General features: G+C 41.7%; 2 protein-coding genes and 1 pseudogene across 2 annotated transcripts; 1 reads left to right on the forward strand and 2 right to left on the reverse strand.

Annotated features, from left to right (window-relative positions):
• Nucleotides 1-2,398: 2,398 nt before the first annotated feature.
• LOC136511482 (peroxidase 2-like) lies at nucleotides 2,399-3,564 on the reverse strand. Its single transcript, XM_066505543.1, has 2 exons — nucleotides 3,343-3,564; nucleotides 2,399-3,157 (listed from the first exon to the last, which is right to left on the reverse strand). Exons 1-2 carry the CDS (start codon nucleotides 3,562-3,564, stop codon nucleotides 2,399-2,401), a joined length of 981 nt encoding a protein of 326 aa, XP_066361640.1.
• Nucleotides 3,565-18,838: 15,274 nt separating this feature from the next.
• LOC136510422 (pto-interacting protein 1-like) lies at nucleotides 18,839-21,181 on the forward strand (annotated as a pseudogene).
• A 3,540-nt stretch (nucleotides 21,182-24,721) lies between these two features.
• LOC136511483 (peroxidase 2-like) lies at nucleotides 24,722-25,887 on the reverse strand. The gene is made up of 2 exons (XM_066505544.1): nucleotides 25,666-25,887; nucleotides 24,722-25,480 (listed from the first exon to the last, which is right to left on the reverse strand). Exons 1-2 carry the CDS (start codon nucleotides 25,885-25,887, stop codon nucleotides 24,722-24,724), a joined length of 981 nt encoding a protein of 326 aa, XP_066361641.1.
• Nucleotides 25,888-26,341: the final 454 nt, after the last annotated feature.

Here is a 26,341-nt window from a genome sequence, read left to right on the forward strand (position 1 = left end):
GAAATTCAGGTCAGAGCAAAAGCAATCCATAGACTATTTTCTTGGGGCTTTAAGGCGCAACAAATGACACAGTTTGCTCAAGACGATGTGGTACAACCCAATTCTGAGGTGGAACACAAGGGGATCTGATCTAAAATAAAATCCTTGATCAAAGTTCCTTATTAGCTTAAAACTTTGCAGTAAAAAAACTAAGGTGGTTATAGAGGCTGTAATATATCTCATTCCCAACGTCGTCCTACTTGTGTTTGCTTTCCTCTGCTTCCTGCTCGTATCGACGTTTGAACTTTGCAATCTGACCAAGGCTTTGAGCCATTTGTCGCTTGGCCCTCATGTGGTACACTTTGCCAGTGTGGTTCACCTTGGTCATCATGATATTGATCAACCTACCACTCTGCGTCACATATGAAATCCATTGCATCTGAGGATGCAGTCCCTTCCTCATCCTTCAGACCTATTCACAAGTAGCCAGGTGAGCAAATTCATCAGTTAAATAAAGATGATGATGAGATTTACTGATGCTGAACTTCTTTGTAAAAATGGCGTACCCAGTGCAGAGAGCTCCCGCTCTGTGCGGGGTCTGGGGAAGGGTGTCAGTGGCAAACCTTACCCTTGCCTATGCAATGCGAGGAGACCGCGACTCGAACCCGGGACCTTTCGGTCACAAGCGGTAAGACTCTTTCTTTGTGAGTTATAAATTTTGATTGATCACTACAGACCAAATAGATGCAGTTAATGAACGTTTAATGTCCTGCAGAGATGTTAATCAAGAAGGCTATACAGCCAATCGCCCAGAGCTATTAGGCCAGTCTCAATGCAAGGTTTCATGTCGCTGTTTCCAAGACGTGAGACTACTAAAAACAGAGTATGAAACATGCTCTCTCAATGCACGGTTTCATTCACGGTTTTATAGGCTAGCTACAACATTTAATTCCTGCATTGTGTTATGATCAAGTGTGCCATACGAACTATGTAGCCATTTCATATTATTGTAAATGAAAATATATTAATTATCTTCAATATTCATAGGATATGAAATGGAGTCGCATATGTGAAAATAATTAGGTACAATATATCTTTAACTACATATTAATTATGTTAATATTCGATTGGCACACTCAAATTGAAAATTCAGATAGCTATTTCCACACTACAGGCTGCAGCATTCACATTCAGATAGGAGTTTTCAGAACTCTTGCAAAAAGTTGATCACAACAGCGCATAGAAAGTAAAGGGCTTCATTGTTCTCGAAAACATCAATACTGCAGAAAAGAAAAGTAATTCGTGATGAGCTCTCACTAGACGCAGCTAAAATTAAAAATTGTAGAATGCACAGATTCATCTTCACCAAAATTAATTTCAGGAAAAGAAATACACATAGAGAGTGCACAGATTTGTCTTCACCAAAACGAAAAGTAATTCAGGATGAAAATTTGTTCTACTCAGTGGTCTAAAACTACAAAGCAAATTAAAGATTCTGAAATTATACTCAGCCAAATGCTTCTCTGAAATTACTGAGCCAAATGCTACATTGAAATTACCAAGCCACTAAATTGTCCCAACTTGGCACTGAACCTCAGAAGTAACATTTTTTGGTTTTTGGATTTTTTTGAGACCACTAACGGAGGCAGACGTCTTAAGGCGCTCACCTCCAAAAAGCCTGATTAACGGAGGCAGACGCCATGTCCGCCCCCGTTAATAAATCCTGTAGTAGTGGAGATCAAGTTTTCTTTCAAAATTTCTCTGAAGTTCCACTCGGTTAAGCTTCGATCTCTGTATTCTTCAATGATTTTCAATAGGGAGATGACCAGTTTTATATTAGCAATATGTGAATTTAGACATGGGAGTTGTAGCTGCCAACTCTTAAGCACTCTTCTCGATTTTTGAATTTGCAGTGACAACTTCAGCTTTGTCAGGTTTGTGCAGACAATTATCTCCTTTTCTCTAGACCGGAACCCAAAATCTTATTAGAAATTCCAAAACCTTTCCCTATTATTTTTTTCGCCCAAACCACAAACATACAGTCCTTTTCTGGTTTCATAGCCCATCCCCACAAAGGTTAAATATAATATGTTGCTTTAATCGAGCCTTTACATGGCTGAACCATCTATTATCACAAGTGTATGCTTCATTCAAGTGTGATGTCAAGATAAAAAGGGCAACCGCTGGCTGATTACACCATGAAGGTAACTTTTTGTACCTCCTCTAGGAAACATTATATAAAATATAAGCACTAGAAACAACTTTAAATCTATAATGCAATCAATTAATTGTACACCTCCGAAGCTACAAGAGCAGCAAGAGCCAAGAAATGAAGCGACAAGCAGATATCGAAACTCATATATCAAATGCAAGATTAGAAGTGTTGGCAGCAGCAGGTGGTGGATCTTGCTTCACGGCCTCAGTTACCGCTGTTGGTGGCGCCGCAGACTCTCCTGATCTCACCCTGGGTGCCGGTAAGCACCTCGATGCCTCCCATCTTCACCATTGCCCCTGCGAACCGTGCCATCCACGCGATCGGGTTGGCAGCGTTGTCCTGCACCATCTTGTTGGTGGTGTTGCTGCTCGTCAGTGTCTGGTCCGACGTGAACATCACCTGCCCGGTGGCCAAGTTGGAGTAATACAGGTTGCTCAGCTTGTTCGGGTCTGTCACACGGTTGTTGTTCAGCACGGTGCCGCCGCCACCTTGTGACGGCGGAGGGCACACTGCCTTGAGCCCTTGAGCGAAGGTGGCGTTCATGGTCGTGTCCACGGTGGGGTACAGCCGGGGCGTGACGAAGGAGCAGTGCGTTTGGCCGAAGGAATGCGCGCCGGAGAGCGCCACGAGGTCGGTGGGGTTGAGGCCCTTGTTGTCGAAGCTCGTGATGAGGTCCTGGACCTGCATGTTCGGGGCAGGGAGGTTCCCGAAAATGTCGTTCATGTCGGACACGAATCCGTCGCGCCGGCCGCCGGGCATGGCAAAGGCGAAGCCGCCAGAGAGGATGGCTGAGTCGCGCGCAGCGTAGGCGAGGACGTCGGCGCAGGAGACAATGCCAGGGCAGACGGCCTCCACGGCTGCCTTGATGTTGTTCACTTCGACGTAACCACGTAGCGGGATGGCTAACTTCTCCGGCTGTGAGTTGCTATTGGACTGATCGAGCAGAATGGAAGCGTCGCAACCCTGAAACAAAATTAAATAAATAAATAAATTGATCTGTGATCACTTTCTTACACATGAGCTTGTAGTTCTATTACATATATACACTATACATCGTTTTTGACATTTTGTTCTAACCATGCATTATTACTCACAATTACATATAAAAGTATATACGTCACAAAAGGAGGACAAACTGAGATCATTACCCTGACGAAGCAGTCATGGAAGAAGAGACGCACAAAGGCGGCGCCCATGGTGGGGTCGTTGGAGATGATCTTCTGAGTGGCATTGCGGACCGCCTTCTCGGCTTTTGGGCACGACGAGCTGTAGAAGTTGTACTGCAATGCCGTACCAGATGCCGTGCTCATCGCAGCTGCAACAAGCACCATGATGGCTAAGGCCTGGCATGCTGAGGTCGCCATCGCCATGCCTCGGTGTAATAAGCAATTCAAATCTTTCAGAAAGCTCTGTGTGTGTGTGTGATGAACGGAATGTTTAATGCTGACAGCAGTGTGGTCTCCGCTGGTATTTATAGATAAAGGCGCGAGCTAATGAACCCGTCGAGTGCAGGGAGCTAGTTCTCTGTTCACTGCGTTTTCTGTTTTGTGTTTGATAATGTATGTAATGTAAGTCAACTACTGAAACAATGATTTGGGAGGTTACTGCTAATGCTACACCATAAACTGGTTACAACTGTTGGTTGTTAGTTTGTAACAGCAGCTAGATATTGGCGTGTTGACATTGCCAATCGATCATGCATACATATACGTGCTAGCTTATTATTAATCTCGTTCAGGATTAGAAGACTTTAGTTTGAGCTAGCACATTGACATTGTGGTGTGAAGAGTTAGAAATTCAATATCACTGATGAGAACGCAGCTAGCTAATCAAGCTTAGGGCAAGATTCCATGTATGTACCTAATAATCAAGCTGTATGTTGACTTGGATTTGGGAACTCCTCTCTACCGACAAACTCACAAACAGAAGCAACGACCTAGAATGAAATGGCCGGCGGTTGACTACCTACATGTTTCATACTTGTTGGAAGGGCATTGTATATGTCCGATCAAGAACGTTGTCTCTTTTATTTATTTGATCTAAGACACGATGTTGTGTTTATATTGATTGAGGTCGCATATATGATTATATATGGACATATCTTATTTAGATATAGAGATTTGGGGACAAATATATGTATTATTGATCGAACATTCTCTCCGCTAATTGTTACGTCTATTTGTAAACAAAGAGTGTCAACCAACTGGCCGGTCGTTATTAGCACAGAATCCACAATTGAATATTCATATATACATATATAGCGTCATATATGGTTCTCCTTTTGTCTCTCCTCTTGTTCATTCGATTATACATTGTCTCTCCACTAATTTTAGGAAGATGGAAGAATTGATCGAACCGATTGTCAGCAAAACAAATAACTTTATATATATATATATATATATATATATATATATATATATATATATATATATATATATATATATATATATATATATAACACATTAGCACGTTATCACCGACACAGCTGAGCACGTCTTCATATGCACATAGACTCGCCAAAGTACGTATATAGATGTATTGCGTGTGACTTTGTAACTTAATTAATGTACTGTTTTTTACAATGTTCATACTTCGTTGCCTGTGTATATTGCTTGTGACTTTGACTAGGATTAACATAAATCTTCACGTTGCTAGAGGCAGGGATATGACGGAGAATATATTGCACAGCACACAGAACCGAAAGAAAGCTGGTTTATTCGTCATAAAACTACACTCGAGTCGGACATAATCATAAGCATGTATGTACGCCGTCGGACATACGCACATTTGATATAGATCAATGTTGATATGTCTGATGATTAATAATTTCTTTGGAAAAATAAATTCTGATTAAGAATTATCATATATACTTTTGCTAATTGGAGGCCCAATTAAACCAAGCCTCCATGTTCACTACTATAGGATGGACTTGTTGTCCCGGACGATAACGGCCTTTAGTCTCGGTTACCGCGTCGAGACAACGATCCCGGGACTAAAGGTGGAACCTTCAGTCCCAGGTCATCGAGGCGGGACTAAAGAGAGACCTTTAGTCCCGGTTGGTGCCAACCGGGACTAAAGGCTCTCTAGCCGAGCAAACGTGGCTGCACCCTTTAGTCCCGGTTGGAAACCCCAACCGGGACTAAAGGTTCCTTTTCTTTTTCTTTTTTTTTGTTTACTTTGTTTTCAGTTCAGTTACACATATTTGTTTAATATATAATATGTTTTTATGTACGTATTCTACGCTGCTAATATAAATACACACACGCATATAATTACATCTAATTCTCATCTCAAGCATTATTATATTTGAATAAAGTATGAAACTATATATATTATAGATATATATGTATATATACAACACTTTCATAATCTTCTCGAAAATAACGATATCAATAAACATTTAATTTACATCATTAGTTCCTTAGGATCAAAGTAGAACTCGCCGTTGGGATTTAGCACTTTTTCTAGAAAATATCCTGCTATTGACTCTTGAACCGCTTTCGGATGGTCTTTTTGCATGACCTTTCGTTTCAACCATTCAGTCTTGCATTTGAAATAAAAGGAAAAGTATTAATATATATATATATATATATATATATATATTCATTTAAAAATAAATAAAAAATTGATATATACGTACTCTGAGGACATCTTCAGGAGTTCTTCTTATGTATGCAGTGATAAATTCACAAACGTAGTATCCACACAAGTTATTACCTGATTGCTGCCGCAAATACCACTGTACGAGAAGAAGATTATTCTCATCATCTCACACGTAAATTGAAGTACGATATAGTAATTAAACACGTGGGGAAGTATATATAGTACAACTTACTGGTATTTCAACTACATTAAGTGGTGCCTTGCAATCCTTGCAGTGTTGCCGAATAAACTCTTTCCAAACCCTGTGCGACCAATAATGTACGATCGTTAATAAATTATGGCAAAGTCTATTCAATAATAGTTGTGCGTGAGAGATCGAAATTACCCCTGAATAATGTCTATCATATCTTGGTATAGTGCCCGCTCTTTTCTTAATGAGTCCAAGATTACTAACCGACTTGAGTTTAACTCAATGACAATGAGTATCCAGTGAAACCTGCATTGGTTTATACACACACGTACATGCATATAAGTTGTATTGATATTACATAAAATGTGTAGACTACATTATTATTAACACTTACTCAAAGTTGTATGGGAAAAGTATTGTTGTCTTGTCGTGCTGCTTCATGAAGAACTTCATGATATTCGTATGTGCTTCAGATACCCAGTGCTCCTTGACAATAATATCGGTTTTAAATACGATATAAGGATCAATGAAGCCAACACTGGTGTCTTGTATTCTTTGGAGCTCTGACATCTGGAATCTGTATATAAATATAAGTTACATGTGAGGATAATTATATACACGTACGCATGGAAGTGAGTTTATTAAACAAAAGTAAGAATCACTTACAAACAAAAGGAGCTAATGATTGATTTGTCCAGAGCATCCAAGTGGTATAGTTGATGCAATTCTTTAAAACTAATATGTAAGATGTCATCGTCACGGAAATAATGATGGTCTCTAAATTTGACAAAGATCCACTGCTCACCCCTGCCACACACCTGCATGTACCACTTGTTGAGCAAGTACATTTGCGTACCCAATTCATTCAGAGCCGCAGGGTTGTATAGACTTTTGCCAAATTTATAAGTCTTCCAGGTGTCAACTTACAGGTTCTGGATTGGAGCTTTGCCCATCAATTGATCCAAGGTTAAACCAGTTTGTTCAAAAAAAGCATTAAGGTCTTGAATCGACACTTCTCCAGAGTTGTCTGGTCGATAGACTTCTATGTTAGAACCATATTCATTAGCAACAACAAGATTTTGCATTGGTTGCTTCTGTTGTCCGAGCTGTGGGACATCCTTCCCTGATGCTCTTTTCCTTTTCTTATGTGCATCATGTGACTTCACGAGGGAGTGGTCATAGTCTGATAGTGGCGGAGGCTTACGAACTTCAAGCATCTTTTTCTTGTGAGCTTCGACCTTCTGCCTCAGTTGGTCTCATGGTATGTAAAAGTACGACTTCTCCTTAAGCTTCGCTTGTCTCTGCTTTTGGATATCTATAAAAAATCTTTCACTTTTTTGTCTTCTTCAGCTGCTATTTGCTCATCAGTCTTTTCAGGAAGTATTTTTTGAGAAATAACTCTTTTTTTGGGGGTCTTCTTTGCCACCGAGACCTTAGACGTCTTTGTAGTGCGTCGCTGTGGAGGGGGTGGGGGCGGTGTTGGAGACCGGCGTGGAGGCGATGAGGCCGGTATTAGAGTCCGGCGTGGAGGCGTTGGAGATCGTTGTGGAGGCGGTGGGGCCGGTGTAGGAGTTGGAGATCGTTGTGGAGGCGATGGGGCCGGTGTAGGAGTTGGAGATCGCCGTGGGGATGAAGTCGTCTCGCCCCCTCACGACGCTGTGATGAGATGGGGAATGAATGATTGGGCTAGGCTAGGGGGAGACCCTGCTACAAAAACAAGTTGTGGGTCAATTATTTTTGAAGCCAATATAAAATTAATGGAAAAATAATATTTCATTCACTTTCATTCGTACCTAGGGTGAGGTAGGGGAAGCGGTGGTGCCCCAGGAATGATGATGAAGCGTTTGCGCCATTGAATAAATGTCTTCTCTGCTTCTCCTAGTGTCTTCTCCCCATCACCACCTTCAATGTCAAGAGGAACATTGTTGTAACCTTTGAGCACTCTATTGACCGAGACGCTAGCATATCCAGGTTGAATAACTGACCCATGGATTCTTGGTGTCTTCGTTCGGTCTATTGGAGATATAACCCCGATAGCCACCATGATTGATGCATTATTACCATCTGGAATGTGCAGCTCACATGTTGTTAGAGGCTCGGTAATGTCATCAACAGGGAAGCGCAACCCAGCGTCATCTTGAATAACTGGCAGCTCCATGGAAGCACAACTGCTTTTCATCTGACCAACGGGGCTAATGGTGACTCCTGGCGTTGATTGCGATTGCATTTGACTCATTGCTAGCTGCACTTGCCTCTTGATCTCCTCCTGCATTCTTGCCTCAAGAGATTTTTCTCATTCACGTGATTCAAGCAATGCTTATCATGACTCATTAACAAATTGCTCCAATACACAGATTTGGTCTGCCTCCTCATCCTTCTTTCTCTGACGGCTTCTGTAGGTATCCTTGTCTGCTGGGAATGCTTGTAGCCACGGAACCGTCCCATAGCCTCTTGTTCGACCACTGTGTTTGGGATTCTCTAGGGCATATGTCAATTCATCATTTTCTTTATTGGGCTTGAAAACACCACTATCAGCTTCTTCCCTAGCACGAGCTAGTCTCTGTGTTGCTCTCTCAATTTTTTGGCCAAAAATTAGCTTGCTAGTGTCTGGGTCTAGGCTTCCCTCATGAGCGTAGAACCAATTCTTCGCGCGTTGAGGCCAGTTCTTCTCTATTGTTTCAGGTATGATTCCCTTGGCAGTAATCTCTACTTCTAGGTTCTGCTACTTGGGAATAGCACTCCTATAACCACCTGATCCCATGCGATGATGGTATTGCTTCTATCGGGCATTCTGCTGATTCCTCATCATATGTTCCTCACTCTCTTGAGATATCTTGTATTGTACGAAGTCATCCCAATGGGACTCCAACTTGACAAACGCCTTAGCATTGAAATTCGACGTTTCATTCTTCAAGATAAACTTTTTATACAATGTCTTCTTCCAACTCTAGAACAATGTTCCCATCTTCTTCATTGTCCAATCCCTCACTAGCTCCTTTAAAGCATCATCTGCTTGTAATGTGAAATGCTGAGTGATATCTCTCCAAGCTAGGTTCTTATCACGATTAGATACAAAACTAACATTAGGAGCGGATATCTTCTGCTTCCATTCACAAGCACTAACTAGGATCCTATCCCTTACAATGAACCCACATTGATTGACATATGTCTGAGCATGTGGTCCTAATGGTTTGCTGGTGTCGGTGTCGAATTCTGATATTATGAAATGACCCTCTAATGGGTTTTTTAGCCCTCGGACTTTCCTACTCTTGCCGGTGGTTGATGTAGATCCAGAGATCAGCTACATGAGTAGAAACACAACAATTAACAACAAATATACGTACGCATGCATCTATAAGAGATGATAGATAGTCGAATATACCTCGCCAGTATTTCCTTGCGCGACAATTTGTTGATCTTCAACCACCGGAATATTTAGGATATCCTCATAATCAGCAAAGTACTGACTCGTACCATCTACATCCGCATTGGTGCCGGCGTTGATAATATCCGCCATTATGTCATCATTCAAGTTATCATCCAGAGCAGCCATTTGTATCTTTAAGATAACATATAGATAGAATTACTATGGCACATAACATAAGTACATGTGATAACACATAGAATTACTAAATCCAATTAAATATAATAACACATAATATTTCATAAGGATAAACAATAATAAGGTATAGGCTTTGGAATCGAATCAAAAACACTTTCGATCCAAAAACATGGAAATAAGTACATGTATATATACACATAGAATGATACAATTTTCTCTGTCTCTCTCTCAACACATAGAATAAGTGCATATGTATATATCTCTAGATATGCATGTGATAACACATAGAATGTCTCTCTAGATACAATTTTCTCTCTCTCTCAACACATGGAAATAATTAAGTACATGTATATATACACATAGAAATAACTAAGTACATATATATGTATACATATAGAATCTCTAGATATAATTAATTACTAAATCTAATTAAACCTAACATATATACATAAATAGAATTACTAAATCAAAATTAAATCTAACACATATATACAGAGAGATAGAATAATAATTACTAAATATATCAAAAACTATAATAAAAAACTATCCAAATAAAGTACTAATTAAATTTTAATACATTTAAATCTAATTAACATATATCAAAAACTATATAAAAAACTAAGAATAAACTACTAATTAAATTTTAATACATTTTAATCTAACATATATATCAAACACTACCTAAAAAACTATCTAAAAAAACTATCTAAAAAGTATCTAAAAAATATGGCCGAGCGCTATAGCTAGCAGGCTAGGGGCGGATGGCCATGGCGGGCGTGCTGGCCGGCCACGGGGCCGAGCTGAGCCACGCGAGGACGACGTACGGCGAAGACGATCTCGACGGCCGCCGGGCAAGGCTCGACGACGAGGCCGGGCGGGGGTAGACGACGACGGCGGCGCGGTAGAGCTCGACACGGCCGGGCGCGGCAGAGACGAGATCGACGTTGTAGATCAAAAAGTAGAAGATAAACAGAGGAACCATTCGATATATATAGGCCGGGACCCTTTAGTCCCGGCTGGTAACACCAACCATGACTAAAGGATCTTTAGTCCCAGTTGGTGTTACCAGCCGGGACTAAAGGTATTTTTGGGTGGGCAAGTCCGCCCAACCTTTAGTCCCGGTTTCTAGCCTGAGCCGGGATTGAAGGCCTAAAAATTTTGGCAGCCCGCTAAAGTAATTAGAAATGCTTGGGATTTTGATTTTGTTCTCCTTGTTTAATACTAATTAATTCTATAGCAACTTCAATACTTTGCAATATTTATTTTAAAAAATATTATTGATTAAATAATTATTTATTGTAAATAGGAAAATTTTGTAACCTAAAGTTTTTAATTTCTTTTATGAATATAGAATATAAATGTTACTAATACTAAGTATTTTGTTAATGCAAAAATATATTTGTAACAAAAAATTAATAAAACTAATATTATTCGATAGGAAATTTATTATCACATTATTGTAACATCAATGTTTCAATTTTTTCTCGGTTTTTTTGACCAAAATGACAGGTAATTTTTGTTGAACCTATAAAAATAAAGAAAATATAGTATTTTTATTCTACAACTTTTTCAAATGAAAAAATGGTCTATATAAGGATTGTAGATATTGATGAGTTGAACAAACTTAATATTCAAAACTTTTTAATTTGAGACAATCTAGGGTTTCGAAAACTAGTTTGTAGGCATCGAAATTTAAAAATCATAAATTTGAATAATCTAAACTTTCTCAAATGGAAAGTTTACCAAAACAACAGTTGTATATCTTGATGAGCTGAACAAACTTGGTATTCAAAACTTTTCAATTTGAGACAATCTATGGTTCCAAAAACTAGTTTGTAGGCGTCGAAATTTAAAAATCATAAATTTGAACCATCCAAACTATCTCCAATGGAAAGTTGACCAAAACAACAATTGTAGATCTTGATGATTTTAACAAACTTGGTATTTAAAACTTTCCAATTTGAAGTCATTTAGAGTCCATAATACTAGAGTCAAAGTGTTGTTTTTCATTTGACCAAATTTGACTTGGTCAAACTTGCTCAAATGAGACACTAAATGACCTCAGATGAAAAATCTCTGAATACCAAGTTTGATCATCTTAGCAAGATCTACAATTGTTACATAGCTTATTTTCCCATTTAAGAAAGTTTTATCAAACACTGGTCATAAATTCTTAAATCTCATATAGACTTTCTAAAACTATGACACGCACTTGTGAAATTTGAACTACATTTTATTCAAACTTTCTCAAATGAAAAAATGTCCTATATAAGGATTGTAGATCTTGATGAGCTGAACAAATGTGGTATTCAAAATGTTTCAATTTGAGACAATCTAGGGTTCTGAAAACTAGTTTGTAGGCATCAAAATTTAAAAATCACAAATTTGAACCGTCAAAACTATCTCAAATGGAAAGTTGACCACAACAACAATTGTAGATCTTGATGATTTTAACAAACTTGGTATTCAAAACTTTTCAATTTGAAGTCATTTAAAGTTCATAATACTAGAGTCAAAGTGTTGTTTTTTCATTTGACCAAATTAGACTTGGTCAAACTTGCTCAAATGAAACAATAAATGACCTCAGATGAAAAATCTTTGAATACCAAGTTTGATCATCTCAGCAAGATCTACAATTATTACATAGCTTATTTTTTTATTTGAAAAAAGTTTTATCAAACACTAGTCATAAATTCTTGAATCTCATAGACTTTCTAAAACTATGTCACACACTTGTGAAATTTGAACTACATTTTGATCAAACTTTTTCAAATGAAAAAATGGCCTATATAAGGATTGTAGATCTTGATGATATGAACAAACTTGGTATTCAAAACTTTTCAATTTGAGACAATCTAGGGTTCCGAAAACTAGTTTGTTGGTGTCGAAATTTAAAAATCACAAATTTGAATCGTCCAAACTATCTCAAATGGAAAGTTGACGAAAACAACAATTGTAGATCTTGATGATTTTAACAAACTTGGTATTCATAACTTTTCAATTTGAAGTCATTTAGAGTTCATAATACTAGAGTCAAAGTGTTATTTTTTCATTTGACCAAATTTGACTTGGTCAAACTTGCTCAAATGAGACACTAAATGACCTCAGATGAAAAATCTCTGAATACCAAGTTTGATCATCTTAGCAAGATCTACAATTGTTACATAGCTTATTTTCCCATTTAAGAAAGTTTTATCAAACACTGGTCATAAATTCTTAAATCTCATATAGACTTTCTAAAACTATGACACGCACTTGTGAAATTTGAACTACATTTTATTCATTACTACTAGTGAGTTTACTAGTTTTGCTCTTTTATGGTGGAATGATATTTGCAATAATGTTAATGCTAATGCTAATGCTCAAATACCTCAAACCTGGACTATACTTAAACGACGAATGAAATCGAGATTTGTTCCTCCATACTATTAGCGTGATCTGCGATTAAAACTGCAATGTTTAAATCAAGGTAGTAAGACTATTGAGGAATATTATCAGGAGCTTTTAATTGGTCTAGTACGTAGTAACATACAAGAGGATGAAATGGATAAGTGTTCTAGATTTTTTGGAGGTTTGCGTCATGAAATACAGGATGTTCTTGACTATAAAGAATGGACTAGATATATCATTATGCTCTTAAAGCTGAAAGGGAAATACAGGGATGACAACCTAGGCGTTCCACAAATCCGTCCACTCCTTCACGTCCAGTCGAGGTGAGTAAATTTTCTGATGTGCACACACCACCAGCGCCTATAAAGAAGAGTTCTTCTATCACACCTTCTTCCAGTGGATCTGCTACACCTTCCTCTAGCAGCTCTTCTAAAATTGTTTGCCACCGCTGCAAGGGCATGGAACATATTGCTAAAGAATGCCCTAGCAAATGCGCATATATTGCTACTGATGATGGTGGGTATGCTAGTGCTAGTGATGAAGAGAATGAATTTGTACTTGCAACTAATCTTTATGCAGATAAATTTGTGGATAGTGCTGAAGATCCTGATGAGGTAATTGATAGTGTGACATGCACTGCAAACTACAAAGCAATCCTTGTTCAGCGTGTTTTGAGTACACAAGTTGAGCCAGTAGACAAGCTACAATGCCACAATTTGTTTCAAATGTTCCTCACTGTCAATAATTTCTGTATTCGTGCTATAATTGATGGAGGGAGCAGCAATAACTTGGTAAGTTCTGAGCTTGTCAAGACCCTTGGTTTATCTACACGTGCTCTTCCACATTCATACCATGTTCAGTGGTTCAACAATAGTGGTAAGGCAAAGGTAACACAATCTGCTCATGTGCATTTTTCTATTGGATCATACCATGATTATGCTGATTTTGATGTCGTGCCTATGCAAGCTTGTTCACTTTTATTAGGCCACCCTTGGCAATATGATAATAATTTTCTACATCATGGTAGGCAAAATAGATATACTTTTATATTTAAGGGAAAGACCATTGCTTTACTTCCTTTAACTCCTGCTGAAATTGTGCAATATGAAAAGGAACTTGCTGAAAAGAAAAAGAAAGGTCATGATAAAGACTTTAGCAAACCAACAAATGAACCATCAAGTAACATGAAAGAAATTTTATTTGCTTTTAAATCTGCTCTTGCTGATCATGATGAACCTTGTTATGCTTTAACTTGTACATCGCCTATATGTCCACTTGGTCCTGCTTCTAGTGCTATGCCTCTTATTGGTACTAACCTTTTGTAGGAGGAGGATGAATTCCTAGCTAGGAAGCCACCATGGCAGCCACCTTTGCGAAGGATTGGGCGCCAAGATGAACGTCTTCTTCTAGAGCCATCGTTGCTGTCATCCAATGGAGGAGACGATCTACTTCAGTCGAGGACGACTTCAATTCAAGAAAGAGAGGATGATGAGGACATCACTTCTTCATCACATATAAGAAGTTGGAGCCCATCTTGGGTTCTAGGACCAGCATGGGCGTCCAATTCATCTTTCTCATGGTGGAGGCCCAGTCCAACTGAAGTTGGAGCCCATCTTGGGTTCTAGGACCAGTCTGCCTTAAACTGGTCACCCAAGACGCATCTAGACTCTGTTTTTAATGATCCACATATGGTTGGAAAGCTAATTTGATAAGGAAGCGAATGCAAGTGGTCTCATGTCAAAATCCCTTTAGAATCAATGGGAATCGTCGAAACAAGTCAGCGTCTAGAATCTACCAGGGTGCTGCTACACCGTCTTTTGGTCCGTTGGACCATGTATCGTGTTTGGGCCCATTAGGGGGCGTGTCCAGGGGGTGACGCCTAAGACTTTATAAATAGCAGCCGTCGCTCTCCTTAGGGTTTGGATTTTATTTAGTTCTAGATTTCCTCGTGAAACATACGTCGTTTTGCTACAATTGTCGCCGCCAAGGCCGCTTGCTGTGAACCAGGGCCCTAGTTCTTGATCTTATTCGCCTGTGATGATTAGTCCTTTCGAATAAAGACTTGAACTCCTTCTCGTTATCTTAAGCCTCATATTTATTTGCAATTTCAAATTGCGTTCATCCCGTTCTTGCTTGTGTTCTCGAGTCGCTTGCAAGAAAGCCTTCTCGGTGAGGTTAATCGTGTTCGCGTGGTTGATAACCAATGGAGCAGTGGTGTAATGGTTGCAGGTGTCCGAATCAGTCTTGGTTCGAAGCCTAGATCGTGAACGTCGAGTCTCCACCAATCGACGCTATCATACCTTTCGAAAGATCGGGCCTAGTCTACATCAGTTAGAGTGAGTGAGGTTGAAGATAACCATTGGGGGTGAAGGGGTGAGGTATAAATACCCCCACCATCACCCACAAAATGGTCGGCTCAGACAAACCTCGGAGGCTCCACGTCAGATCGCGGAGGTTCCGCGCCGTGAAGGTTCCGCGCCTAGGCATAGAGGTTCCACGCAGGCCATAGCAGATAGGATTTTAGCTTGGCTGGCTTTTTGTGGCTATGATTATTTGAGATGTAGATGGAGTTTTGAGTACTTGGTTCCACCCAGCATACCATTAGTATCCCCCTTGATAGTACGGCTTGTCCTATATAACTCAATTTCAAAATATAAAATGAAGTAAACTAGCTCTTTGAGCCGTTGCAAGCCATCCAATTGAATTGGGGGGTCTCCTCCTTTATTTCTTTGCACCCACTACTAATGATACACTGTCAAACACTTAGAGAAGCCATTAGTCCTTTAGTTATATCGTCAACATCACCAAAACCCACTTAGGGCTTGATTGCACTTGCACCTATGAGGCCCTCCCCATGAACCGGCGGTGATGGGTTTCCCCCTCATAAGTTTTACCATGGACATTCCCCTCCCTAAAACAACCACTAGAATGGCTAGAGAAACACTCCGATGAACATTTTGTGCACCTTAGTCATAAGAAAGTACTAAGCTTCACGGTCAACTGTAACTCAGTTCCCTGTTATGTGTTTGGTACCTTCAAACTTGTCAAATGGCCACCAATGAACAGTCCTTAATCGACACAGGTGGGACTAATACAACTAGAGCCTCGCTCTGTTGCTATAATCAATCATATCCAAACCAAAGTCTAGAGTCCCACCCGGTTTCCAATTATTACCCCATCCAAACCATGTGATAACAGTAACAATAATAGCCATGACCTATCTCTCGCGAGCGACAGTCCATCACCCGACTTCTACCATAGGTCCTATAGCATGGCATACTACACGATCATGTCATACTAGTAGGACTCATAGGATAAAATATTTATGCAGGTGGGTTTTAGACAACTCCTGCAACTTAATGCACACACACATGGTAATAAGTGCTTGAAAAAATAGGGGTTATGCACCGGGGCTTGCCTGGGTAAACTTGTACTCTACTAAGTTAGTATCCCCATCTTTAGACACGATCATCCTTCGTCTTTAGGATTTGATCACCATTGCACCGTCTTCTAGTTCAACTTCATAATCCACCAATTGATCCATCAACCACCATCGTACCTAAATGATATGCATGAATGCAATGCATGCTTAAGTCAAACAAGCATAACAAGACATTTACAAACACTACAAGACAAGCAACACGTCATCACGGTGAAGGGCAACTAAACGTTGGAGGTTCGACTCTCATCCTCTCCTAGCGACTTACTTGTGAGTTACTATTATCAACCTAAACAAGTGAGCAAAACAACCATTTGCATTTAAAACATACAAGCGGAAGCTTATCATAACATGCTGAGCACACTTCTACTTACTAAACACACTTTGCCTAGTCATCATGTAAAACAAGTAACATAGACAAACATATATTAACCATAATCTAAACACCTATCATATACAAAAGCTTAAATAATTACAACTAAGGAATAAAAAGGTGGCGCACCAAACATCTCTTTTGGACATGAAAAATTTATAGTTTATACATCTTAACTAAACATAACTACTACATAAAATTCATAATTTTAGGATAAGCATATTATTTACTAGTAGTTAATTAAGATTTAAATGCCAATAAAGTATGTGACACATGCTAAATCAATAACTCAGTAAATATGTATCAACTATGCATGGAATTTTTACCAGTGTACACACACATCAATACTAGTTTGCCATAAAAATTTCACTAGATTTGGACTATGAAAACATGCTCTATTAAATAAACACATAAAAGCTAGATCTACTATACAACAAAAACTTTATACTAAAGAACATGATATTATATGTCTACTGCATAGATCTAGTCATGTGAAGACTAACAAAACTGGTTTGGTATTTTTAGGATTTTTCTACGATTTATTATGAATTTTCAAAGTTTTAGCCAAATCATACTAAAAAGAAAAAGGAAAACCATATAAGACAGACACATTTCACCGACACCCCTGTGGTTTTCCTTAATTAACCCATGGACTAGCCATACTATTCATGTGAGTCTAGTACTTTGCATCTGGACCCAAGAAAGAGTTTCTAATTCATTTTCTTCCCTGTCTTTTGCTTCAACATAGCAGAGGAGCAGAGGACGGACGGGCTCCGGGTGATTCCGGCGGCCAGGTGGCCAAAAACGGCGACAACGGGGCCGTGCGCCCAACTAAGGGGGCCCCACACGTCCGTTGGCGGAGGAGTCTTGGCCAGAGATGGTCGGGGCGTGCTAGCCACACGCGCCACTGGCAGCGGCAGCGACTACCTTGCCGGCTCCAGGCAGCAGGCGACGGCGGTGCTGTGAGGCGCGGCGGCCAATGAGGACGGGCTGTGTGGCATCAGGCGAACATGGCGCACTCACGGCTAGCACCACCCACGCTGGGGTAGGGCACAACGGCCTGGCCGTGTGCGTACTGCACCACGGCGGCCCGAGCATGTGCCACGGTGGCTACCGATGACACGGGCTCCAGTGAGCGCGAGAGGGACACAAAGGGGAGCGAGGAGGAGGCGATGGTACACTTGGCCACGACTGTGGTGGTGTGTAGAGGCGAGAATGACAGCGGCGGCCAAAGCTCGACAGCGGCCATGGTGGATGAGAGCATGTGCGAACGAGAGAGCGGGTAGAGGGTGAGCTATGAGGGAGCGAGAGAGAGGGCAAGGAAGAGGGCGCAAGTGATCTAGATGAGCTGGGCGTGCAAAAGAAGAGAGTTTTACATGTGTACCATTAAAAAAGATAGCCCTTTCCTACAGGTCAATAAAAAGTTCTGACGCACCCAGGTGCCATGACACTTTTTTTTGCCTTCCAGCCATTCTGTCCACCTTCTGTTTGATTTCCACCGTTTGATAGCCCGGACATGTGGACCTGGTCAGTGACAATGTCCAAAATACCCTTCTCTCACAATCCTATCCCCTTTCTACTCGGTGGGGCCAAGCTATCAGCGACCCATCACCTTCTTCCTCCTCAAGAAGAGTAGCATGAGCTGAGGGTCTGGCCAGCGAGATCTTCATGGCTGGGGCGGAGGTTGCCCGCATGCGCGCCCGCCGGACCTGCACCGCCGAGCCCACCGAAGATCCTCCTTCCTCTTCCTGTTGCTCGCGACATGGCGGCCCGCGGCTACAGCCTCCGCACTCTCCACCTTCGCGCCGGCGGCGTCCACGCACGCAAGGAGACATAACCATCCTCGCACCCCTTCATCGCGCTAGCCGACGGGGACGACATCCTCTGCACCTTGGTCTAGACTTCCTCTACGTCGTGGTCTACCCCTTGGTCTGAATTCAAAGGGCGACACGCAGTTGACGCAGATGTCGTGCGCGTCGAGCTCGCATGCCGCGTTCTTGGTGAGACCCACGATGACATGCTTGGAGGCGGTGCAGGCATGTGGGCCCATGCCACCGAGCACACCCACGACACTGGCGACGTAGACGATGCTCCTGGCTCGATGCCATGGCGAGCGCCGTGTGCTTCATCCCGAGCGTGGCACCCACGGCTTCGTCTGCGGCATCCTCAAAGGGACGCTGGCCTCCATCCTCTGCTTCAGGAATGACACGATGGTCCTGGTCGTTGCTGGTGCACCCATGGACGGGAGCTTCGATGTCATGGCTGCGTGTAGCCAGTGCACATGCGTGCCGTCCATGACGGGGGTGCTCATGTGCTGGGGCCTTGACCCGCCGAGGGTCGCCTCGGCAGCCACTCGGTATGTGCCGCCTATGGTGGTCGGGGCGGAGCTCGCTCGTGTGACCGCCTACGGTGGACGGGATGGAGCTCGCCCGCACACCGCCCGCTGAGCTCGCTGATGCCTGTGCGGCCTTCCGAGCCCACCCCTGCACGCCCAAGCACCACCAGTCGCCAGAGCAGAGCCCACCCCTGCCGAACGGCTCTCCTGCCGCACTATAGCCACTGCAGGGACAGGCGACAGAGTCAGCCCTGCTGTCACATCTAGTCACTGTAGCGGCATAGCAACTATATTAGGACTAGATGGGTAGAGTTGTATATATAGTTTACCACTGCAACTCAGTAAAGAGAGCGAGTTCAGTTTTGCCATCTCCTCTGTAGAGCTGCGGCCAACACTGGTGCTTCTACTGTGTGTATGCTCTGTTCTCCCTCCCTTCTTCTACCTCTAGCCATAGTGTGTGGTCGCCAACGATAGTTTATGGTCGGCATCGCTAGTGAGTGCTCGGCAACACTAGTGAGTGGTCGGATATCTCAGTGCCAGAGATCTAGTGGGCTAACAACCAGGACCACCTTTATCATGGTTGTAGAATGTGAAGATTGCTGTAAGTGCTGAAAAAGGCCTCGAGTTCCTCCATAAGAAGGTTGATCCTCCCATCATTCATGGCAGCATCAAGTCCAGCAACATACTTCTCTTTGACAATGATGTTGCAAAAATAGGAGATATTGGTGTCTCAACACAGCTAGCCCCTAACAGGTTTGATGGGTACTATGACACTGTTTGGCCTTTTTATCAAGGATGGCTGGGAAGTACCACCTGAGTATGTGATAGACCACACTTTGAGAATTACACTTATGCTTAGGCTGATAAATGATATGCCAGCATTTCTGCTACTTATGTGCTGCTTCCTTCTTTGAACTTGTTAGGTGCTCAATGGGTGGGCAGTATAGCACAAAGAGCGACGTCTTCAGCTTCGGGATTGTACTGTTGGAGCTTTTAACTGGTCGCAAAGTAATTCAACCTGTTCGCTTGTTGGTTTCAGTCAGGACTTATCAGTCAGCCAACAATGTTTTTCTCTCACAACAAACTAGCACCAGCCAGACTTATCAGCCCAGAAACTAACCAGCGAACAGGCCGATTGAATATACAAAGCCACGTGGCGAACAGAGGCTAGTTACATGGGTACATATGGTAGAATTCACTGTTTTACTATACTTAATTGAGCGGCAGAGCTCCTACCTTTTCTTTAAAAAAAGAGAATTCATTGTTTTAGTTTCTTTATAGGATGCAACAGCTAATTTGCTTATTCTAAGATGCAGGCTACACCAAGGCTTAGTGAAGACAAGTTGGAAAGGTGCATAGATCCAAGGCTTGGAGGAGGGTACCCACTAAAGGCTGTCAGCAAGGTAATGATATTGTTAAGCCTGGATGTTGTGTGCTCGAGTGAGCAAGTTGAGGTCTATACAGTGTGACTTGAACATAACCATCTTTTGACATTGGAAAAGGGAAGACATAATCATTTTTCTATTTTCTTTTAAATGGAATTTTTAGATCATGTCTGTTTATCCTGCATTTCAGCTGAACTTATCCAGAAAATAGTATTTAGGGTCAGACAGATATAGCTTCTGCTCTCCACTTTGAAGAAACAGAGGGCATGCTCCACAATAACTCAAGCTTTGCCTTGTGAATCTTGACACAAACCACCAATATAAAGCAAACAAACTTTCTGTTGATTTAAATATTCATATTATTTTAAAAGAGTATACACTTTAACTAAGGGTACGACTTTTTATGGAGAAGGTACACACCAAAATAAACTGAAAATCATAAGCAAATCGTATTTGCCAAATTCGCTACGCTTTATAGCTACAACTAATATTGTAACTCTAAAAGAACAATATATCCTTGTTCTGAAAGTAGTACTCTAAACAAACGAACTTTTATTTTGTTTTGTGTCATCGTGTGTGTATAATTCTTGATTTAGTTTGGCAAACAGATGGCTGCTGTTGCTGTACTGTGCGTGCAGTTCGAGGCAGAGTTCCGGCCTGAAATGAACATCGTCGTCAGGGATCTGAGCCCGTTACTGGACAGCAAGTGAAGAAGTAACCATCCCTGCATTGGTGAAGCACCTGCAATGTGATTTTAGTGCGTGTCATTGCGAGTTCAAGATCACAGGATCAGTTTTTTTTTAAAGAAAAAACAGGAGCTTTGCCGCTCAATTAAGTATAGGAAAGAGAGTGTTTTATGTACACATGGCACTCATTGGGCCAATCACACCGGTCCTAGGACCAAAGTAGATACACCTCTCCCACCGTCAGTTTTTTCACCCCGCAAAGGAAAAAGCCCTGTGCAGCACAGGATCAGGGGTTTCATGCAGGTGATTGGTGTGGAACTGAAAGCTATCATTACTGCGTTCCCCAAGGCTTGGAACTTTTTTCTTTGTTTTAGTCTGCACGTTACAATGGATCGTCCTGGTGCATCTTGTTTGGTCAGTTTTGGAACATGCAATGCTACGTGTAGCTTCCATCTGTGTGCAAATGCTGAATCATATTTTACATGATTATTATTTGGATTCCCTATTATTATGATTATACTCCTAAGTTATAACAGGGGCCGGATCCTAGTATCCTACCGTATTTCTTTCATGTCGTCCATGTTGTCACCTGACTACCATCATTGCCGGAATGCATTCACCTGGTGGTCGTCAAACAACATACAACCTCGAGCAGACTCTGTCTCCGGGCTAATACACCATTGGAGCCCAAACCACATATTATAAGCTCGTTCTCTTTCCCTGGGCTGAGGCCCAAGATCGCATTACAAATTCCAGCATAATTATAATTCTAATCCCCGCCAAGGTCGCTTCAGGTATACAGACTGCTTTAGTTTACTGCTTACTCTAAGAAGGCAGGACATATTCAGAAGCTTTAGTTCCTAATTTTTTTTGAGAAATGTCGGCGCACATTCAAAAGAACAGATAAATGTCACTGGCAGCACACACAACAGTCTAATATAATAATGATTAATACATTCTTACAGCTTAGTGTCTACGCCAAATATGTCAGATGTCACAGGTTGCGACAGAAAATGTATGATAAGGAATGAATTTGACCGCCAAATGGTACCAGCTAAATAGTGCTATGATCATTCACAACTCAAGACACCACACTGGACTTATTGTTGTCAGAGATCAAGAAAGACAATCACCAAACATAATATAACAAGAAAAATATCAATCATGAAATTCAGGTCAGAGCAAAAGCAATCCATAGACTATTTTCTTGGGGCTTTAAGGCGCAACAAATGACACAGTTTGCTCAAGACGATGTGGTACAACCCAATTCTGAGGTGGAACACAAGGGGATCTGATCTAAAATAAAATCCTTGATCAAAGTTCCTTATTAGCTTAAAACTTTGCAGTAAAAAAACTAAGGTGGTTATAGAGGCTGTAATATATCTCATTCCCAACGTCGTCCTACTTGTGTTTGCTTTCCTCTGCTTCCTGCTCGTATCGACGTTTGAACTTTGCAATCTGACCAAGGCTTTGAGCCATTTGTCGCTTGGCCCTCATGTGGTACACTTTGCCAGTGTGGTTCACCTTGGTCATCATGATATTGATCAACCTACCACTCTGCGTCACATATGAAATCCATTGCATCTGAGGATGCAGTCCCTTCCTCATCCTTCAGACCTATTCACAAGTAGCCAGGTGAGCAAATTCATCAGTTAAATAAAGATGATGATGAGATTTACTGATGCTGAACTTCTTTGTAAAAATGGCGTACCCAGTGCAGAGAGCTCCCGCTCTGTGCGGGGTCTGGGGAAGGGTGTCAGTGGCAAACCTTACCCTTGCCTATGCAATGCGAGGAGACCGCGACTCGAACCCGGGACCTTTCGGTCACAAGCGGTAAGACTCTTTCTTTGTGAGTTATAAATTTTGATTGATCACTACAGACCAAATAGATGCAGTTAATGAACGTTTAATGTCCTGCAGAGATGTTAATCAAGAAGGCTATACAGCCAATCGCCCAGAGCTATTAGGCCAGTCTCAATGCAAGGTTTCATGTCGCTGTTTCCAAGACGTGAGACTACTAAAAACAGAGTATGAAACATGCTCTCTCAATGCACGGTTTCATTCACGGTTTTATAGGCTAGCTACAACATTTAATTCCTGCATTGTGTTATGATCAAGTGTGCCATACGAACTATGTAGCCATTTCATATTATTGTAAATGAAAATATATTAATTATCTTCAATATTCATAGGATATGAAATGGAGTCGCATATGTGAAAATAATTAGGTACAATATATCTTTAACTACATATTAATTATGTTAATATTCGATTGGCACACTCAAATTGAAAATTCAGATAGCTATTTCCACACTACAGGCTGCAGCATTCACATTCAGATAGGAGTTTTCAGAACTCTTGCAAAAAGTTGATCACAACAGCGCATAGAAAGTAAAGGGCTTCATTGTTCTCGAAAACATCAATACTGCAGAAAAGAAAAGTAATTCGTGATGAGCTCTCACTAGACGCAGCTAAAATTAAAAATTGTAGAATGCACAGATTCATCTTCACCAAAATTAATTTCAGGAAAAGAAATACACATAGAGAGTGCACAGATTTGTCTTCACCAAAACGAAAAGTAATTCAGGATGAAAATTTGTTCTACTCAGTGGTCTAAAACTACAAAGCAAATTAAAGATTCTGAAATTATACTCAGCCAAATGCTTCTCTGAAATTACTGAGCCAAATGCTACATTGAAATTACCAAGCCACTAAATTGTCCCAACTTGGCACTGAACCTCAGAAGTAACATTTTTTGGTTTTTGGATTTTTTTGAGACCACTAACGGAGGCAGACGTCTTAAGGCGCTCACCTCCAAAAAGCCTGATTAACGGAGGCAGACGCCATGTCCGCCCCCGTTAATAAATCCTGTAGTAGTGGAGATCAAGTTTTCTTTCAAAATTTCTCTGAAGTTCCACTCGGTTAAGCTTCGATCTCTGTATTCTTCAATGATTTTCAATAGGGAGATGACCAGTTTTATATTAGCAATATGTGAATTTAGACATGGGAGTTGTAGCTGCCAACTCTTAAGCACTCTTCTCGATTTTTGAATTTGCAGTGACAACTTCAGCTTTGTCAGGTTTGTGCAGACAATTATCTCCTTTTCTCTAGACCGGAACCCAAAATCTTATTAGAAATTCCAAAACCTTTCCCTATTATTTTTTTCGCCCAAACCACAAACATACAGTCCTTTTCTGGTTTCATAGCCCATCCCCACAAAGGTTAAATATAATATGTTGCTTTAATCGAGCCTTTACATGGCTGAACCATCTATTATCACAAGTGTATGCTTCATTCAAGTGTGATGTCAAGATAAAAAGGGCAACCGCTGGCTGATTACACCATGAAGGTAACTTTTTGTACCTCCTCTAGGAAACATTATATAAAATATAAGCACTAGAAACAACTTTAAATCTATAATGCAATCAATTAATTGTACACCTCCGAAGCTACAAGAGCAGCAAGAGCCAAGAAATGAAGCGACAAGCAGATATCGAAACTCATATATCAAATGCAAGATTAGAAGTGTTGGCAGCAGCAGGTGGTGGATCTTGCTTCACGGCCTCAGTTACCGCTGTTGGTGGCGCCGCAGACTCTCCTGATCTCACCCTGGGTGCCGGTAAGCACCTCGATGCCTCCCATCTTCACCATTGCCCCTGCGAACCGTGCCATCCACGCGATCGGGTTGGCAGCGTTGTCCTGCACCATCTTGTTGGTGGTGTTGCTGCTCGTCAGTGTCTGGTCCGACGTGAACATCACCTGCCCGGTGGCCAAGTTGGAGTAATACAGGTTGCTCAGCTTGTTCGGGTCTGTCACACGGTTGTTGTTCAGCACGGTGCCGCCGCCACCTTGTGACGGCGGAGGGCACACTGCCTTGAGCCCTTGAGCGAAGGTGGCGTTCATGGTCGTGTCCACGGTGGGGTACAGCCGGGGCGTGACGAAGGAGCAGTGCGTTTGGCCGAAGGAATGCGCGCCGGAGAGCGCCACGAGGTCGGTGGGGTTGAGGCCCTTGTTGTCGAAGCTCGTGATGAGGTCCTGGACCTGCATGTTCGGGGCAGGGAGGTTCCCGAAAATGTCGTTCATGTCGGACACGAATCCGTCGCGCCGGCCGCCGGGCATGGCAAAGGCGAAGCCGCCAGAGAGGATGGCTGAGTCGCGCGCAGCGTAGGCGAGGACGTCGGCGCAGGAGACAATGCCAGGGCAGACGGCCTCCACGGCTGCCTTGATGTTGTTCACTTCGACGTAACCACGTAGCGGGATGGCTAACTTCTCCGGCTGTGAGTTGCTATTGGACTGATCGAGCAGAATGGAAGCGTCGCAACCCTGAAACAAAATTAAATAAATAAATAAATTGATCTGTGATCACTTTCTTACACATGAGCTTGTAGTTCTATTACATATATACACTATACATCGTTTTTGACATTTTGTTCTAACCATGCATTATTACTCACAATTACATATAAAAGTATATACGTCACAAAAGGAGGACAAACTGAGATCATTACCCTGACGAAGCAGTCATGGAAGAAGAGACGCACAAAGGCGGCGCCCATGGTGGGGTCGTTGGAGATGATCTTCTGAGTGGCATTGCGGACCGCCTTCTCGGCTTTTGGGCACGACGAGCTGTAGAAGTTGTACTGCAATGCCGTACCAGATGCCGTGCTCATCGCAGCTGCAACAAGCACCATGATGGCTAAGGCCTGGCATGCTGAGGTCGCCATCGCCATGCCTCGGTGTAATAAGCAATTCAAATCTTTCAGAAAGCTCTGTGTGTGTGTGTGATGAACGGAATGTTTAATGCTGACAGCAGTGTGGTCTCCGCTGGTATTTATAGATAAAGGCGCGAGCTAATGAACCCGTCGAGTGCAGGGAGCTAGTTCTCTGTTCACTGCGTTTTCTGTTTTGTGTTTGATAATGTATGTAATGTAAGTCAACTACTGAAACAATGATTTGGGAGGTTACTGCTAATGCTACACCATAAACTGGTTACAACTGTTGGTTGTTAGTTTGTAACAGCAGCTAGATATTGGCGTGTTGACATTGCCAATCGATCATGCATACATATACGTGCTAGCTTATTATTAATCTCGTTCAGGATTAGAAGACTTTAGTTTGAGCTAGCACATTGACATTGTGGTGTGAAGAGTTAGAAATTCAATATCACTGATGAGAACGCAGCTA

The sequence above is a fragment of the Miscanthus floridulus genome, chromosome 16, assembly GCF_019320115.1.
Source record: "Miscanthus floridulus cultivar M001 chromosome 16, ASM1932011v1, whole genome shotgun sequence".
Lineage (NCBI taxonomy): Eukaryota > Viridiplantae > Streptophyta > Magnoliopsida > Poales > Poaceae > Miscanthus > Miscanthus floridulus.

Bases quoted from the DNA above. Each gene is read 5' to 3' on its own strand.
- LOC136511482 (XM_066505543.1), bottom strand. From the start codon at position 3,564: ATGGCGATGGCGACCTCAGCATGCCAGGCCTTAGCCATCATGGTGCTT. The intron at 3,158-3,342 runs GTAATGATCTCA...ATTTTGTTTCAG, and splicing joins TCCATGACTGCTTCGTCAGG to GGTTGCGACGCTTCCATTCT.
- LOC136511483 (XM_066505544.1), bottom strand. From the start codon at position 25,887: ATGGCGATGGCGACCTCAGCATGCCAGGCCTTAGCCATCATGGTGCTT. The intron at 25,481-25,665 runs GTAATGATCTCA...ATTTTGTTTCAG, and splicing joins TCCATGACTGCTTCGTCAGG to GGTTGCGACGCTTCCATTCT.